General features: G+C 40.7%; 1 protein-coding gene across 5 annotated transcripts in view; it reads right to left on the bottom strand.

Moving 5' to 3' along the window:
• Positions 1-14: 14 nt before the first annotated feature.
• Positions 15-15,274, bottom strand: part of LOC145481322 (endothelin-converting enzyme homolog) — a 36,007-nt gene continuing 20,747 nt past the window's right edge. For all 5 annotated transcript variants that reach the window (XM_081459791.1, XM_081459793.1, XM_081459792.1 and 2 more), the window contains 17 exons: positions 14,816-15,073; positions 14,075-14,140; positions 13,839-13,952; positions 13,318-13,440; positions 12,672-12,808; positions 12,074-12,302; positions 8,933-9,031; positions 7,681-7,758; positions 7,207-7,307; positions 7,002-7,060; positions 6,136-6,187; positions 5,645-5,712; positions 5,025-5,149; positions 3,935-4,000; positions 3,499-3,594; positions 3,013-3,089; positions 15-2,316 (listed from right to left, as the gene is read on the bottom strand). In XM_081459791.1, coding sequence (XP_081315917.1) covers positions 2,217-2,316; positions 3,013-3,089; positions 3,499-3,594; positions 3,935-4,000; positions 5,025-5,149; positions 5,645-5,712; positions 6,136-6,187; positions 7,002-7,060; positions 7,207-7,307; positions 7,681-7,758; positions 8,933-9,031; positions 12,074-12,302; positions 12,672-12,808; positions 13,318-13,440; positions 13,839-13,952; positions 14,075-14,140; positions 14,816-15,073 — 1,848 coding nt within the window. In that variant the 3' untranslated portion in view covers positions 15-2,216. The remainder of the gene's footprint in view (positions 2,317-3,012; positions 3,090-3,498; positions 3,595-3,934; positions 4,001-5,024; positions 5,150-5,644; positions 5,713-6,135; positions 6,188-7,001; positions 7,061-7,206; positions 7,308-7,680; positions 7,759-8,932; positions 9,032-12,073; positions 12,303-12,671; positions 12,809-13,317; positions 13,441-13,838; positions 13,953-14,074; positions 14,141-14,815; positions 15,074-15,274) is intronic.

Below are 15,274 nucleotides of genomic sequence, written 5' to 3'. Positions count from 1 at the left end.
CACCTCACCCCCAATTTTTTTTTTGCGCTAAAACGAATCTAGACTTTATTTGAAGCATTTGGGCGAAGAAATTTTTGAATTTGGTTCAATCCTCGATTTTTTGTGCCCTTTCAAAGTCGCGCTTGAAGTGTTTCACGACCGCGCTTTAGGGAGTCTGGGGCGGCGGTACCTGATGACGTCTACCCAGGAACCAAACACAATGGCGCCTCAGTCAACTCTCTGTATTTGCTCGAGAAAATGAAACACAAAACTAATCGTTCCGATGTATTTTGGGACTAAAACGTCCAAGTTTTGTCCCAGACTCATTTCTTTTTCATCACTGGAGTCAGAGTTAAGTTTCGATTCGGAAGACTCCGAAATAAACTTCGATCGAGCACGTTCGACAACTGTGAACTCACTGCTTAGAGCTTTGAGAGCAATTTACAATATTTCAAGCGACGAAGGGGAAGACTTCTTTGCGGACGAGCTACTTGTATATTAGGAATGGAAAGCTAGATACGAAGTGAAGGAGCAGGCAAACGAAAAGCAGGAAAGAAAACTCAAGGACTGCTTTGGATGGTAATTTCGTCAACTAAACATAAGATTCCCACGCGTGTTTATAGCCCGTTTACATTTGTCCTTAGCGAGAATGTATTTTGTCAAGGTGTGATTGTTCTGTTAAATCCAGTTTGTGTTTTACTTTCAGTTGAATGCCTCATGTTTATAAGAGCGACGTACGTGTCGCAGTTTTCGAGACTTGATGACCTCCAAAACATTGGCTTCGATCGATTGAAAATCGTATTGTTTGGACCTGTATTTTTGAAGCTGCGGGAAGCAAGGCGGAAGGAAACATTTCATACAATTACCGATTTCACATTGTCACACGTTTTAAGTCATAACTCCAAATAACCAATGTAAATTGTTCTCAAAGTTTGCAGCGAAATTCGTCGGATAAGCGAAAAGGATGTGTTCCCTAAGCGGTCCGCAGATACTGTTACGCGGTCAAATTTTCGACGCTATTACACAGAATCTTTGTCGCACTGCCGATTTCCAAACCTTCGAAAAACTCTGTGAGTCTAACAATTTGTCATCATGTAATTCTAAAGGATTAATCTTCGACTTTCATCTAAATCGAAAGAGAAATAAGTGTTGGTTAGCGGCGTACAGTTGCGATCTATTTACATATCAGTATAACGCTTCTTGATCATGATCGGATCACACAACTTTGCCGTTTATGTTATAAATACTGCGGGATTGGAAGATATAGGTTGTCGGTAGTATTTCTACAAATTGCTGGTTAGCTTTAAGCAGAAAATTTATGAAAATAGCGTTCGAAAGTCTGCGGAACAAATTCCAGTGAGAGTTCTTCAATGGTTCTCATGATCACAGATTCAGTTCGCTTGTTTCGGTTCGACAAAATCAACCATCGTTTACGTCTTTGTTGCACCATTAGCCGATCATCGTCAGTAAATTGTACAGTATATCTTTCCTTAAATCTGGAATATTGCCGCAACAGCCGATAGCACCTCTGGAAGGCGTTTCTGCCTACTTTTCGAATGTGTATTGCACCATCCTGAAGGAAATGAGAGGACGTGAGATATCCAACCTTCCTGAGTAGACGTCACAAGAGCCGCCGGACCCATTCTCCTCAAACTCGGTCGTGAAACAAAATGGCGGTGTTTTGGAGCTATTTTCGAGATTTCGTCGGGGCACAGAAAATCGAGGATTTAACGGAATCCAAAAATTTTTTCGCAGAACTATTTCAAATAATAAGTAGATTCGTTTTAGCGAAAAAACATTTTTGAGGTTAGGTGCACTTTAAATTTTAAGTTCGAATTTAATCAAATTTTATACAAAAAATACTTTAATCTACCCCAAAAAAATGCAGCTTAAAGAAAATATGACAATATCTTACATACATACAACAAAGTGGCAATGACATAAAATTTGAATTGAAGATAAACACTTAATACTGATTTTATAATATATACCTCATGAAAAACAAAAAAAAAACAAAAAAAAAAAACGATGAAGCATTGCATAATGCATAAATCATTGGCACAACGGAGAAGCAATATAACAACTGTAAGCAATTGAATTTACTTATTGATAAAAAAAATGGTGGGTTACTGAGATATCTAAAGAATTTTTAAACGGGTTTATTTTTGTCGTATTTATCTGTATTCTCTGTTGATTGAAATCAAATGGAAAACTTATGGAAAACTAAATAACTCCAATCACCAAAGGCTGCACTTTTTATCCGGGTTCATACCAGATCCAGGTTTACATTTAAATGCCTCTTGGAATTTATCATAGTTGTGAAGAGTACCGATTATCCTGAAAGAGAAAACACGGAATAAGAACGTTTTGGTGAGTTTTGCTCCACCAATCAGAATTCAAAGGAACCCTGGTGGTAGAAGACTTATCAACCAACCTCGTTCTCGGGGTCTGTAAGGAGACCTTGGGAACGAGGCTGTTTGCCAGGTCAGTTACCGCCGCAGCGAACGTCACCTCTTCGTCAGAGCACAGCAAAATCAAACGGGTTTTACAGTCACTGGCAAGAGTCAATACCAGTCACAGAGCACAGGGCACAGAGCGCAGAGAGCAGAGCGCAGAGCACGGAGCACGGAGCACGGAGCACGGAGCACGGAGCACGGAGCACGGAGCACGGAGCACGGAGCACGGAGCACGGAGCACGGAGCACGGAGCACGGAGCACGGAGCACGGAGCACGGAGCACGGAGCACGGAGCACGGAGCACGGAGCACGGAGCACGGAGCACGGAGCACGGAGCACGGAGCACGGAGCACAGAGTACGGAATACGGAGCACAAAGCACAGAGCACGGTGAAAGGAGCACGGAGCGCAGAGCACGGAGCAGGGAGCAGGGAGCAGGGAGCAGGGAGCACGGAACACGGAGCACGGAGCACGGAGCACGGAGCACGGAGCACGGAGCACGGAGCACGGAGCACGGAGCACGGAGCACAAAGCACAGAGCACAGATAGTCAACAAAGGACAGACAACATGGACTCACCTGTACTGAGGGAACGAATGCGAGTCAGTCTCAAGTTGAAGAAGAGCTGCTTTCTTTTTGTAAATGCTACACCATGGCTGACGAAAAAACAAAACCAAAAAAGAAGGATTCCTTACAATCAGTACTGTACTCTTTGAATAAAGTAAAACTACTGAATGTGTACTTGAAAGCGGACCATTTTAGTCTAAACACATCTAGGTTCTCGGTTTCAACACATTCAGCGTGGGTTTATTTATTTAATGATCAGCAAGTCTCCAAAAAACAACAACAAAAACACTCTTAAAAAGGAAGAAAATGCCAAAGCCGTAAACGATGCAATTGGAAAGGTGAGAGATAAACTCGTGATTTGTCTTCCACTGTGTTGAACAGATAACCAAATGATTACTCTAAGAACGTATTACACTTGCATTTTGTCAAATTCTAAGTTAAATCACAAAAATGTTAGAAAAAATGCTTGTGAGGATTAATTTTCTCTATTATACCAACCCGCGCAAATCCAACAAAGAACAGTTGTTCCTCTGTCAATCCTAGTCCAGGGAGAGCTCCATCTGTGCCTTCTTTCTCCACCAACTTTTTATATGCCTGAGGAAAAAAAATTGGAGAAAACTAAATGAAACAGACCAGGATAAAGCGAAGAAAAGTACTCAAGGAAAAAGATAAAAAACCACGAAACTGAGAGATTGTAGACTGACAGAAAGAAAGTGGACAATCTTGGAAAATTTTTGCGCAGATTTTTGGGGCGAGGCACTTGTATGCTTTGCTCCCCTGGTCTCCGGCGTATCGTTGTAACTGTTAACGTCACACGCTTACTCTGACGAGTTTGTCCCCCCTATTTTTGCATACTTAGAAAATGCTCGACAATCACAATCACATCCTTCTTTAAGTGCAAAATTAAATTCACAATTATGAAAGACTGTCTTACGTTGAATGCCAGTTTGATCCCTCCATTATCCGCTATGTTTTCGTTAAGTGTTTGGTTCCCGTTTATCTGAAAGCAGAAAAGGATTTTCACCTTTCAAAATTTCAAGAATTTACCAAAAATACAAATATCTAGGCGGATAGCTTAAGCCCCGGCCAAACGATCGAAACATCTCAACGCGACATATCGCAACATTGTGCAACGTGTTGCGGGCGTTTGGCCACCCTGCTGCGACGTGTTGCAACATATTGAGTGTTGAAAATCGAACTAATGCACATACCAGGGCGCAACATTGTTGCACGAACCTGGCCAAACGAGTACAACATCATGCAACATACACAAATGTTGCATGAAAAATTTGAACAGTTTCAAACTTGGGCAACAACAACCAACACGTCGCATCATGTTGCAACAAGGTGGCCACACGCGCACAATACGTTGCACAGTGTTGCGATATGTTGCGTTGACATGTTGCGATCGTTTGGCCGGGGCTTTAGTTTAATTAAGGTCACCTTCTCTGCAGTGTGTACTGAGACCTAATGCAACGTTAAAAGGAAGCTTAGTACCTCAAAGCAAGGTCTTGATATCTATAACTTTTGCACATATCGGACTTTATTATATCTGTCAATTACTATACGCGCGTTGGGATTGGTCAATTAAGCGGGCCGTATTATACTGTATAGCCCTCTAAAATTTAAAGCTGCTTTTGTGTCCAAAACGTCTCGTGATTTATAGTCAAGTGTTCTTAACTTACAGGGCGAATAAAAGTTAAAACGTTCGCTTTCTTTGAGTTGTATCAAAACGTGCTAACGACTTAAAACAATGTCGAATTAACTCCTCTTGCATCGAGACTCTTGCATCAACGTGCGTCAGTCATTTGATCATGAGGCATTCAGTCCGCACGTGTAAAAATAGTTTTCCGAACTCGTCAGGAACACAGTAGATCATCTCCCTTCTCCGTCCGTACTGTAAGTTACGATCCTCGCTTTTTTTTTCCCAGGTCCGCATCTTACAGTACGGACCTCAAAGTCAGTTACAGTTTTCTTCTCTATACCGTCAATCAAGCGTAATGGAACACTGCTCGCCATTTTACCTTTTTGCCATAAACGTCAAATTCGGAATACTGTTTGGAAAGACAGGTTGCTCTTATGGAAAATCCATTCAATGACATGAGAGACCACCAGTTGTTCACATTTCCATCTTTGTCAAAAAGTCTGCCTGAAGGTGAATGAAAAGTTACTTTACATAATTATTGTGCTGACTAGCTAAACGACAAACAGATCTTAGGCATTGAATGGGAAATGGGAACTTAGTTAAAGAGAAAAGTATACGTGCAGTGTAAATGTGTTGTCCTCTTTTGTTTCAGAGTTCCAGCTTCGAATTCTCTTGTCTGTGGTTGTAATCAGTACGGCATTAGAGCATGATAGGATAATATATGATAGCCTTTGAAATGAAATATTTTCATCTTTAGTACCATCTTTAGTATATATCTAATGACTTTTTGCGCGAGTTGTGCAAACCCTGTGACTTCAACAAATCGAAATGGCCGCGCAAGCAAATGCCTTCCTTGATGGCTTGTCTTCGGGAAGGTCGAGGGAGAAAATAAAGTTACAATAGAAAAATTTTCTGTCAAAACATTATCATCAATGCCACAGAACTATCTGGGGCAACTTTTTCATTTGGTTTCATGGGCACCGTTTGAATCATTCATACCTGTGGAGTCAAATCCGTGTGTTACCTCATGACCAATCACCATGCCAATACCACCATAGTTAAAGTACCTGAACAACAGGAATAAAATACATTTTGTAACGTTTTGCTAATTACACTGGAGTACGTTCATCATGTATGATTCGTGTTCAATGTTGAAGTATTTTGGGCATACTTACTAGGTGCTAGTAGGCTATTTAAGATTTGTAAGTTATGCAAGAGCAACTCAAAGGCATCTCTTTCAACTTTGATATTTATTTATTTTTTTTGTTGTTTATTCACGGCAGTATTTTCTTTATGATGACGTACGCTCGCTGTATCATGTATCAATAAACGAGATGCCCGCTCATAATGCTGTGTTACAAAATACTTTATAATCGTTTCAGGGTGATTAGAGTATAAACGTCTTATTACATTGTGCTTGTGCGACTTGAACTGAACTGTGTTATTTTCAGTTCGTTATGTCATTAATGAGTTTGACCAGTAAAACTTACTTGGGGTAGCTGGGATTGAAGAACGGAGGTTGCAAAATGGCCGCTAGGAAAACTATACCAGAACAAAGAGAAAGTAAATAGAATAAATGAATCAATAAATCAAATATTTGATAAGCAATTATTATTTTAACGACGCCCAGTCATAACTTGATACTAGTAGAACAAGATCTTTACTCACCCCGGTCAAAATGCTTTCGATAAATTTAATTCTATATATTGACTGCTGGGACTAACAGGCCGAACGAGAAATATTAGTTAGCAGTTAAAAGTGAAATAAGATTTGCCTAGTTGTGCTCATCTATATTTTCCCATCTTGGTCTTAATCTAATTAACTCGGTGTTAAATTTAATCACGCGTTATGTTAGATCTGTTGTTCGAAGCTAAGTTAGGAAAGAAAATCGAGAAAAATGAGTAGGTTATCTTTCTGTGTGTAACGAAGGCATGCAAGGCTTACGAAAACAAAATTAAGTCATGATCTCGACAGACGTGCTCTAAAATGATTTGAAAAACAGACAGTTAAGATATTTTGATTCACCGTTGTTTAACTTGCTTTGGGCGATATTCAACATTTCTTAGCTTGAAGGGAAGCTATTTCGATGTCCAAAACCACCAAACAATATTATATACAGTTTAACTCCCTTAACCCGAGAGTAACTAACTGACCCAACAATCCTGTTTTGAACAATGTTATTTTACCCTCGTGTTAACAAACCTACGGCTAATTTAACCCCCTTTTGAGCAACCGGGCTCTGATCTAGTATTGAAAGAAACGCGTTGGGCGCCATTCCACGGGACTCCATAGGCGGCTCACTGATGGTTTGGCATATCTGCAAAGCATGGGCACATAAAACAGTCACGGTACTTACCAATTCGGTTTTGCCTCGGTGAGTAGTAACCGTTCACCTGAGATGGGCCCAGGAACCATCTACACACGTCAAAAAACAAATCAGAATTAGTGAATAAACAATATCATATTAAATCTCTATTTACCCAGGGTATCAATCTCACTCTACAGAGAATATAAAAGCTCGAAAAATCGCTTTAATCACAAGTGAGCCCTAATTTCCTTACTGATCCCTATCGACAGGCTTATCCAGAGATCCGTACGATTCATCAGCGACAAACGTGTGGATGTTGACTGCACTCTCAAAGAGATTATCCTCTACTTTCAGCTGTGAAACGAAAAAAAAAAAAGACAAGAAAGAAATGGTGGTAAAAGATATAAACCTAGAGAAATTTAAAACCAAAACCAAAGTTATCACTCTCACCAATCACAAAGGACGCAGACAAACTAGTGAACCAATCAAACCTCGATCGAAGTATTTACACGTAGCTGACGTAAAAGCGCGGGAAAAAAGTGCGAGTGATTTTTTTTTTTACGACAACTGCAGAAATTCTCGCGCGCCCATTGGCTAATTTTCATTGTCAATAAGCGGACAGACACATGAATTTAAAATTTATGCGATGGGGCAACCAGCGAGAGCGGACAATTTGATAATTTGTTACCGTAAACAAAACAAATTGACGTCAGTTTGTTAAACTTACTCCTTTGATTTTAGCAGCTAATTCTGTTGGATTCTTGATGTAGCTTGGATAACCAATGTCTTCTGAGATAGCGTTAGCCTACAGAAAAGATGGAAAAAAGAAGAGATACCATTATTATTATCATTATCATTATCATTATCATTATCATTATCATTATCATTATCATTATCATTATCATTATCATTATCATTATCATTATCATGATCATGATCATGATCATTATCATGATCATTATCATTATCATTATCATTATTATTATTTACCATTATGCTACGATATCACTGACCGCAAAAACGAGAAGTTAATGTACATACATATTCTTAGATTTGATGTAGCCATTCGCAGACATGGAAGACAGAGCGAGACGGACATTTTAGTAAAAGATACATTGATGCATGGAAAGTTATTTTTCCACAATTCATTTCAACACTTTTACCTGTAAATAGTGTTTTTAAACGCTATTATATTTTCCATGATTAGATTTTACGACATTTTCTGAACAGGAGCGTCTAAAAGCTGAAAAATATGTGGAATTACCCTTTCAAAGTCTAAACGGGAAGTTCTTCTGAAGTTATGAAGTAATGATAACCTAAGCTTTCAAAAATCAGATAACTGGAAATTTAATTTAGGGACTGCAGGGATTCGTGTTTAGTATTACAGGCCGTAACTATCCACACTAAAGCCACCAAACTTGCTCATATGATGTCACAAGTCAAGAGAAGCGGAAGGGCAAGACAGTTAGACGGCCATATATAGTTGTAGGCCTTATTCACAAGGTAATCCCTCTGAAGGTTATTTTAGATCATTCTTGGTTTCGATAATCCCAGAAGGGTCTAGAAATACTCGATCCTGCGACAGGGATGTTGCTCACGTGAACAGCCCAAAGGGATTTACACGCATTTTAATCCTGTGCGAAAACATATACACGCATATATCCGCGGAAGAACTGGGTACCATGTCTTAAAGTAACTTCGGAAGGATTTCGTTGGGAGTAAGCCGATGTGGAGGATTAACTCTCTTATCCTTCTTCTTAGCTTCTCTTGTAAAAGCTAAGAATTTATTACAAACGTTAACTTCTGATGATATTTATTACAATGTATTTCATATAATATTTCATAATAATTGTTTGTCGCCTTTGGCTTCAGTCGTTGTGTCGTTTCCAAAAATCCCGCAGTCGCTCCAAGGCAACTTCTTAGCAAACAAAGTGTTTCTTTCGTTGTATTAAACCTTTTTTTACCACAGATCACCTCACCTTTTCTGTTGCAGCCGCCCTTGTCATGCTAGACATCCAGGGTAGTGATTCAAGGCCATTGATAAACTCCTCTTTAATGAGTCGGGTCATCTGTGTGATCTTCAATGATGAAATAAGCGGTTTTTACTCATACTAACAGAACTACATATCATTTGATATCCCGGACGTTTGTTTACATTTATCCCTTCACATGCTAAAAGGCGCACCGCAGATCTTTCAATGACTTTTTTACTTTGGCGGTATTTATCCACGCATACGAATAATGCGTCCCTGCCAAATAAGCATATTATGCGTCTAGGTAAAGACGGAAAACAAGACGAATCCGGCACACGCCAGAAGAACTAAATAGTTTTATGCGCCTAAAAATAGATTAATATAGAAAAAATAGAACAAAGTAGAACAAAAATAGATTAAAATAGAAGCATTAGATATGTCAGGTGAATAATTCGTCCAGACGAACGTATCTGAATTGGGAACCCGCTCAATTGAAATTTGTCACCAAGCGACTAACGTACCATGTCTCTCACAATAGCTTCTTTTGACAACACGTAAGTGTTTGTGTTATAATATTACACGCATGACAAGTCTGAAACCCTTGGTAAACACGGCCACTACGCTGTACAAGGCGTACAACTATTGCCTGTGACCACTCGAATGAGACCGAAATACAAATACTTGCATTTGGCGCTATTTGTTTTTCGATAATAAAGTGTATTATCGTTTGTCTCACGATGTAGTCACTTGAGATGTAGATCGCGACGTTTCGACTGCTTGCTGCTAGTCTTCTTCAGGCGATAAGGTCGACTGATTGCACGGTATCATTTATATCACAAAGGTCGGCTGTGATTGGTGCATTTCGATCCTCCTATTGTTCCATTGTTCCGGCGAGTAGCGAGTAGTGGTTTCCAGGAAACCAGCACATACTGATCAGTACCTAGCGTATGATTCACAACCCCCCCCCCCCCCTCCTCAGTCAGTAAAGCGCGGTATTGTGAAGTGTCTGTACGACCGGGCTAAACGTCTCGTGACCAAACCATCAGTAATCGCTGGAGAGAAGAAACATCTGTCTTCTGTACTTGTTTCTAACGGATATCCCTCCTCTTTTGTACAGAAGATCACAAAGGCACGAACAACCCCAAGAAGAGAGCCTGTCGCGGAATTTAAATCCACCGCCGTTTTACCTTATGTCCAAGGAGTTTCGGAGTCTCTCCGCCGCTGCCTAGGACAACAAGGCATTCGCACCGTCTTTAAGTCTGACACGACTCTTCGGTCACACTTAGTGCGACCAAAGGACACCGTCAACCCGGCTAAACAAGATGGTGTTGTCTACAGGATTCCCTGTGAGTGCGGCAAAGTCTACATCGGGGAAACAGGGAGATCTATGCAGGAGAGGATCAAAGAACACGACAGAGATATACGACTCGCCCGTACCCAGACCTCCGCCGTTTCTGAACACACCCACGAGACCGGCCACTATCCTATCTGGAATGAGGTCAAGTTTATTGATCGAGATCCTCACTGGTACACACGTAGGGTCAAGGAAGCTATTTACATAAGACTTCACCCTAATAACATCAACAGGGATAGTGGAATTGAAATTCCTGAAGCATGGATGCCCAGGATGAAAAAAACACAACAACAGGAGAACGGTATCACAGCGGACCACTGAGGGAGCAGTTACTCGTCGGAACAATGGAACAATAGGAGGATCGAAATGCACCAATCACAGCCGACCTTTGTGATATAAATGATACCGTGCAATCAGTCGACCTTATCGCCTGAAGAAGACTAGCAGTAAGCAGTCGAAACGTCGCGATCTACATCGTGAGACAAACGATAATACACTTTATTTATTTACACGATAATACACTTTATTATTACATCTACCACGATGAATAACAACAACCTTTTCCTCGACATTGTTTTTCGATCTTTTAAAAGAATGAGTCAGGCAAGGGGGCAAGCTATTTAACAAATAGATTCCCTGGTGCCGTGCGTCTGTTCAGTATTAGTATAATTCTACCAGCGTTCTATCACGAAGGCTGTTCTCTGACTGGCTACGCTACTCACTATCTATTCTATGATAGATAGTTAGTAGCGTAGCAATATTCGGTTTTTAACAAAATGACGGCCGCTTCTTTGCATTTTCGAGGTGTCTGTGAAGCGGTTTTAGATAAAGTCTGGCGACTAGTAGATTTATACTAAAACAATTAGATTATTCGCTCTCACGCGATAGAAATCTCGAGCTCATAATCTAATCGTTTATTAGTATCACCTAACTAGTGGACCAATGCAAATCCTGCATTTTGATTGGCTACGCTACTAGAGGTCTATTAGTAATAGTCCTCGAGTAGCGAAATTGGCGCAATCGAGCGTGACGCTTTCTATCGTTTTATTCCCAAATAAATATTTCTTCAACTTGCATTTGCTATTGCCTTCGCCCTCAAGGGCCACGGGTCAATAGCCCATTCGGCTTCGCCTCATGGGCTATTGACCCGTAGCCCTTGCGGGCTACGGGTCTAATTGTTAAATAGATCACAGATGACGTCAAAATGAGGTAAGAACAAATACGTAGCGCACGAGGCGAAAGCTGAGTGTGTCACTGATGTTCTTATCACGTTTTGACGTCATCTGTACTCTATTACTGAACAGACGCACGACAACATAGAATATATCTGTTTTATATAACAAAGAAACAAACAAAAAAAGATTCCATTGACGTCATTTATACGTTTGTCCGTCCGATAGATCATAAGCACAAACAATTGTTACAATTGTTATTCAGAGCCCTTAAGGTTAGACCATCTAACTTTTGAAGGGGAGGGGGAGGAGAGGGATGTGGTGAGGGTGATCTGGTACAGGCACGAATATTTGTAAAAAAACCGTTTGATGCGAAAGTAAATGCTTTACTCGGGACGTGTGCAAGCCGAGCACGATATTTTTTCCCCGTGCAACATACATGCCTTTTCTCGGCTCTCTAAACTTGCGTAAATGTTTTTTTCGGCATTGATCTTTTGCTTGAACTTTTTAGGTACAAGTATGCTTGCAATCTACTTTTTTTTTTCAAAATCACCCACCCCATCCCTAAAAAGTCAAATGGACCACCCCCAAGGATTAGCGTTACATTTTCATCCTTCATACCGTTTCTTTACTTCCTTCGTCAAATGCCGCATCCACAAACAGTAACCCGAGCGGCATTGAAAACACGGTCTGCATGTTATCAATACACTGCTTCCAGCGATCACTTGTCCTGTTCCCTGTTATGGTGACGACATACTCGTCGTAAGCATCTCTGTACTTCTTGGGCATCATTGTAACGAATTTATTGATGACCGTCCACATAATGTAATTGACGAACACCACTGGATCTCTAAATCATAAAGAACCGACAGAATCAAGTTTGCACTTGTCAATGATGAGCCCGTGCGTGGGTAGGAGGGATTGGGGTTACCGATCGAGGCGATACCAGCAGGTTGGTCGAAAGGGGGGGGGGGGGGAGAGAGAGAGACGGGGGTCCGGAGATATGGGTACGCGTTTCTGGGTCGTCCGATGCGGTGTTAGGTATCTTACCACATCTCTTTTTTAACTTCATTTATATGTTAGCATACACTCTCTAAACGCACACTCTCTAAATGCACCTCTTGGTAACGGCAGAGTATTTTCTGAACATGTTAGAAAGACAAAACAAAAGACAGTCAAAAGTGAGATTAAAGGACAACTTGCTGTGTCCACCACTTACGATGTGGTCATGTTTTTGTAGAAGGAGAAGAGACGGCCGTAATACGTCAGAGGGTAGGCGACAACTTTCTCGTCTTTCGTGAACGTACGGTTGGTTCTAGCGAACACTGCGTTTACCAAGGAAACAAGTTGGTTAAGCTGCAGAAATTCAAAACAAAACAAGCAAATAACAGATTATCTAACAGTAACTGTCCCTACAAAATACACGTTTCAACTCCGCATTTTTCCAACTAAGACTTGACTCTTTTTATCGAATTAAAATCACTCAAGAAAGCCATGTCGGGGCAAAATTGGACTTAAAGATTTACTGCGCATGCTACTGAGTTTTAACCTTTAGCACTTGGTTAAGCAAAGTTTAAGCCGATTACCCCGGAAGAATAGTAGGGAACTTTAGTTTCCGTTAACCCTTGTCGCCCTTCCAATTCTCCTTGGGGTGAGTATTATAGCCTAAACATTACGCTAAATTGGAAATCACTAACGTATAAAGGGACTCTTGGTGACGCGCAAAAGTAATGCGAAACGTCTTGTCTCTTGTGACAAGTACGTGTCACTCTAGATCTCTCAAACGCCTGTGCCACCTGTACAGTCTTCTTGCCTCTCTTTCTCAAAACACCATTTGTTGTAATACTTGTCATCTTCAAACTTACATCCGTTTTAGAGTAATTACTGATTTCTTCCAGTGTGTTCCTCAGGTCAAAGTCTATCATTCCAGGCAAGAGTTCTTTTTTTAATGTTTCTATCATGTTGCTCTCGTCCACGTCTTTTTCCAGCTATTCGACAGAAAGAAGAAATATATGGAATAAGCCCAATTAATTTAACCAAAATGGTCTGAGCTCATATCCAGGAGCAACAGTTGAGGAAATACATGCACAGAAATAAATGTCCCACTCCCTTACTTAACAACTGTGAAAGAATTTGAAGGCTAAATCCCCGCGCACCACAATTATTTGGGACACTTGCGCCCGTACGTGTCGGAACAAATTCATCGACATGTACGTTTTCGCCTCTCAGTTTCCTTCTGTTTTCATCAACTTGTTAGTGTAAAAATTGACTGGAGAGAGTGGAGAATTAAGAACAATTTAAACACGAAAGGAGCATCAGTGATTTTTAGAGGAAGTGAAGAAGAATTTCAGGCGAACGTTCTTTTTTTAAATCGTTGTTAACATACCATTGCCAACTTGGTCTCGAATTCATAAACTTTCATCATCTGTTCGTCCGAGTCAGGGCCTCCTCCAAGATACTTAGCGATTTTCTTCATGTACGTCTTGTAAGCCTCTCGAACCTTTAAAAGGAAGTCAGAAACGTTATTGATAGTAGATATGGTCTGGCTGTGTAGAAAATCTTCAAACTGATACGTATCTGCAATTTTCTTGCTTTTTGAGCACAACATATCTTCTTACTTACGGTCCGATAATCCGACGTATTGTGTGTGTAGTGGGTCTTGCGCATTCCAAGCTCTCCCGGTCCAAGCTGAAAGGAAATCAAATTACAAAACAATGATGTAAAATAAAGCGCATTTTCTTTATCTTCCTCTCCCGCCACCCTTCGACAACAGTTAGTTCCACTGCTGTTCTACTGATATAGTCTGATTGGCTAAGGTGTCTGTTTTTCTCCAGGGGGAACCTTCCATGTAACAGGGATAGGGGTACTTCTCAGAAAATATTAATGAAGAACCCCTCTCAAAGTCGGCCAATCTTGGTGGGGCTCAAGCGTTTTGGTCCCCCAAAAGATACCATTCTACAAAACACAGACATACATGTATAAGAATTAAATTGACTTTTAGGGGGGTCTCAACCGTCAACCGTCAAACGGGCCGAAAAAGTGAGGAAAAAGTTCACCGCCAGCCGTCAAACAACGGAAAAAGGAAAATTTAATCGATAAAACATTGGCGTCTCGCCATGGGCGCCCTAATTTGTGATAAAACGTTTCGAAATTGACACTCTTAAAGAAATGACAAACTATCTCGCCCCTTTAAAATGGGCCTCTCGTTCTTTAACCTTCTTAACCTTCCCCATGTCTGTCCTGATTTGCGACAAGGCTGACTGACGCTGTGAACAGTTTAATCCGAAAGAGGGCACTTTTGGCTACTAACCACTAGTATGACGAAATTTGTTAAAAAAAAAAAAAAAATCAAACAGGTCTCACCTGAAGAATGTGTTTGTTTGAATCATGGGGGTCGATGAACACTCTGATGTCAATAAATGGCTTGCTAAACAATTCACTCGTTACTTTGCCAATCCTTTGGGTAATATTCATGGACGAGAGAGCCGTCATGTTACCCGTCACATTCCATCCTCCCATGTCATCAATTAACTTCAGCAGCGGACCATCTCCCCGTGCTTCAACAGCCGTTTTGTTCAGACAGATGTTATAAAACTTGACGGTCTTCATCACAGCCTCATTCTGGTAAAGAAATTGGGGAGATTCTTCTTTAAACACACTGCCTCGAGGCGGGTTTTAGGCAGAATCAGAATAAGCGTTTTAAAGTAAAATCGTGTGCGCTTTCTACTGAGAAATTGCGTAGTTTTCCGGATAACTGTCGTGCCATTAAAACTATCGTATACATACCAGAGCCGTACCTAGTAACAGGAAAACCGTGGCACT

Source organism: Orbicella franksi, chromosome 3 (genome assembly GCF_964199315.1).
Source record: "Orbicella franksi chromosome 3, jaOrbFran1.1, whole genome shotgun sequence".
NCBI classification, from domain to species: Eukaryota; Metazoa; Cnidaria; class Anthozoa; order Scleractinia; family Merulinidae; genus Orbicella; species Orbicella franksi.
Note: the sequence above shows the minus strand (reverse complement) of the source record. Positions and strands in the feature narration are given on the sequence as shown.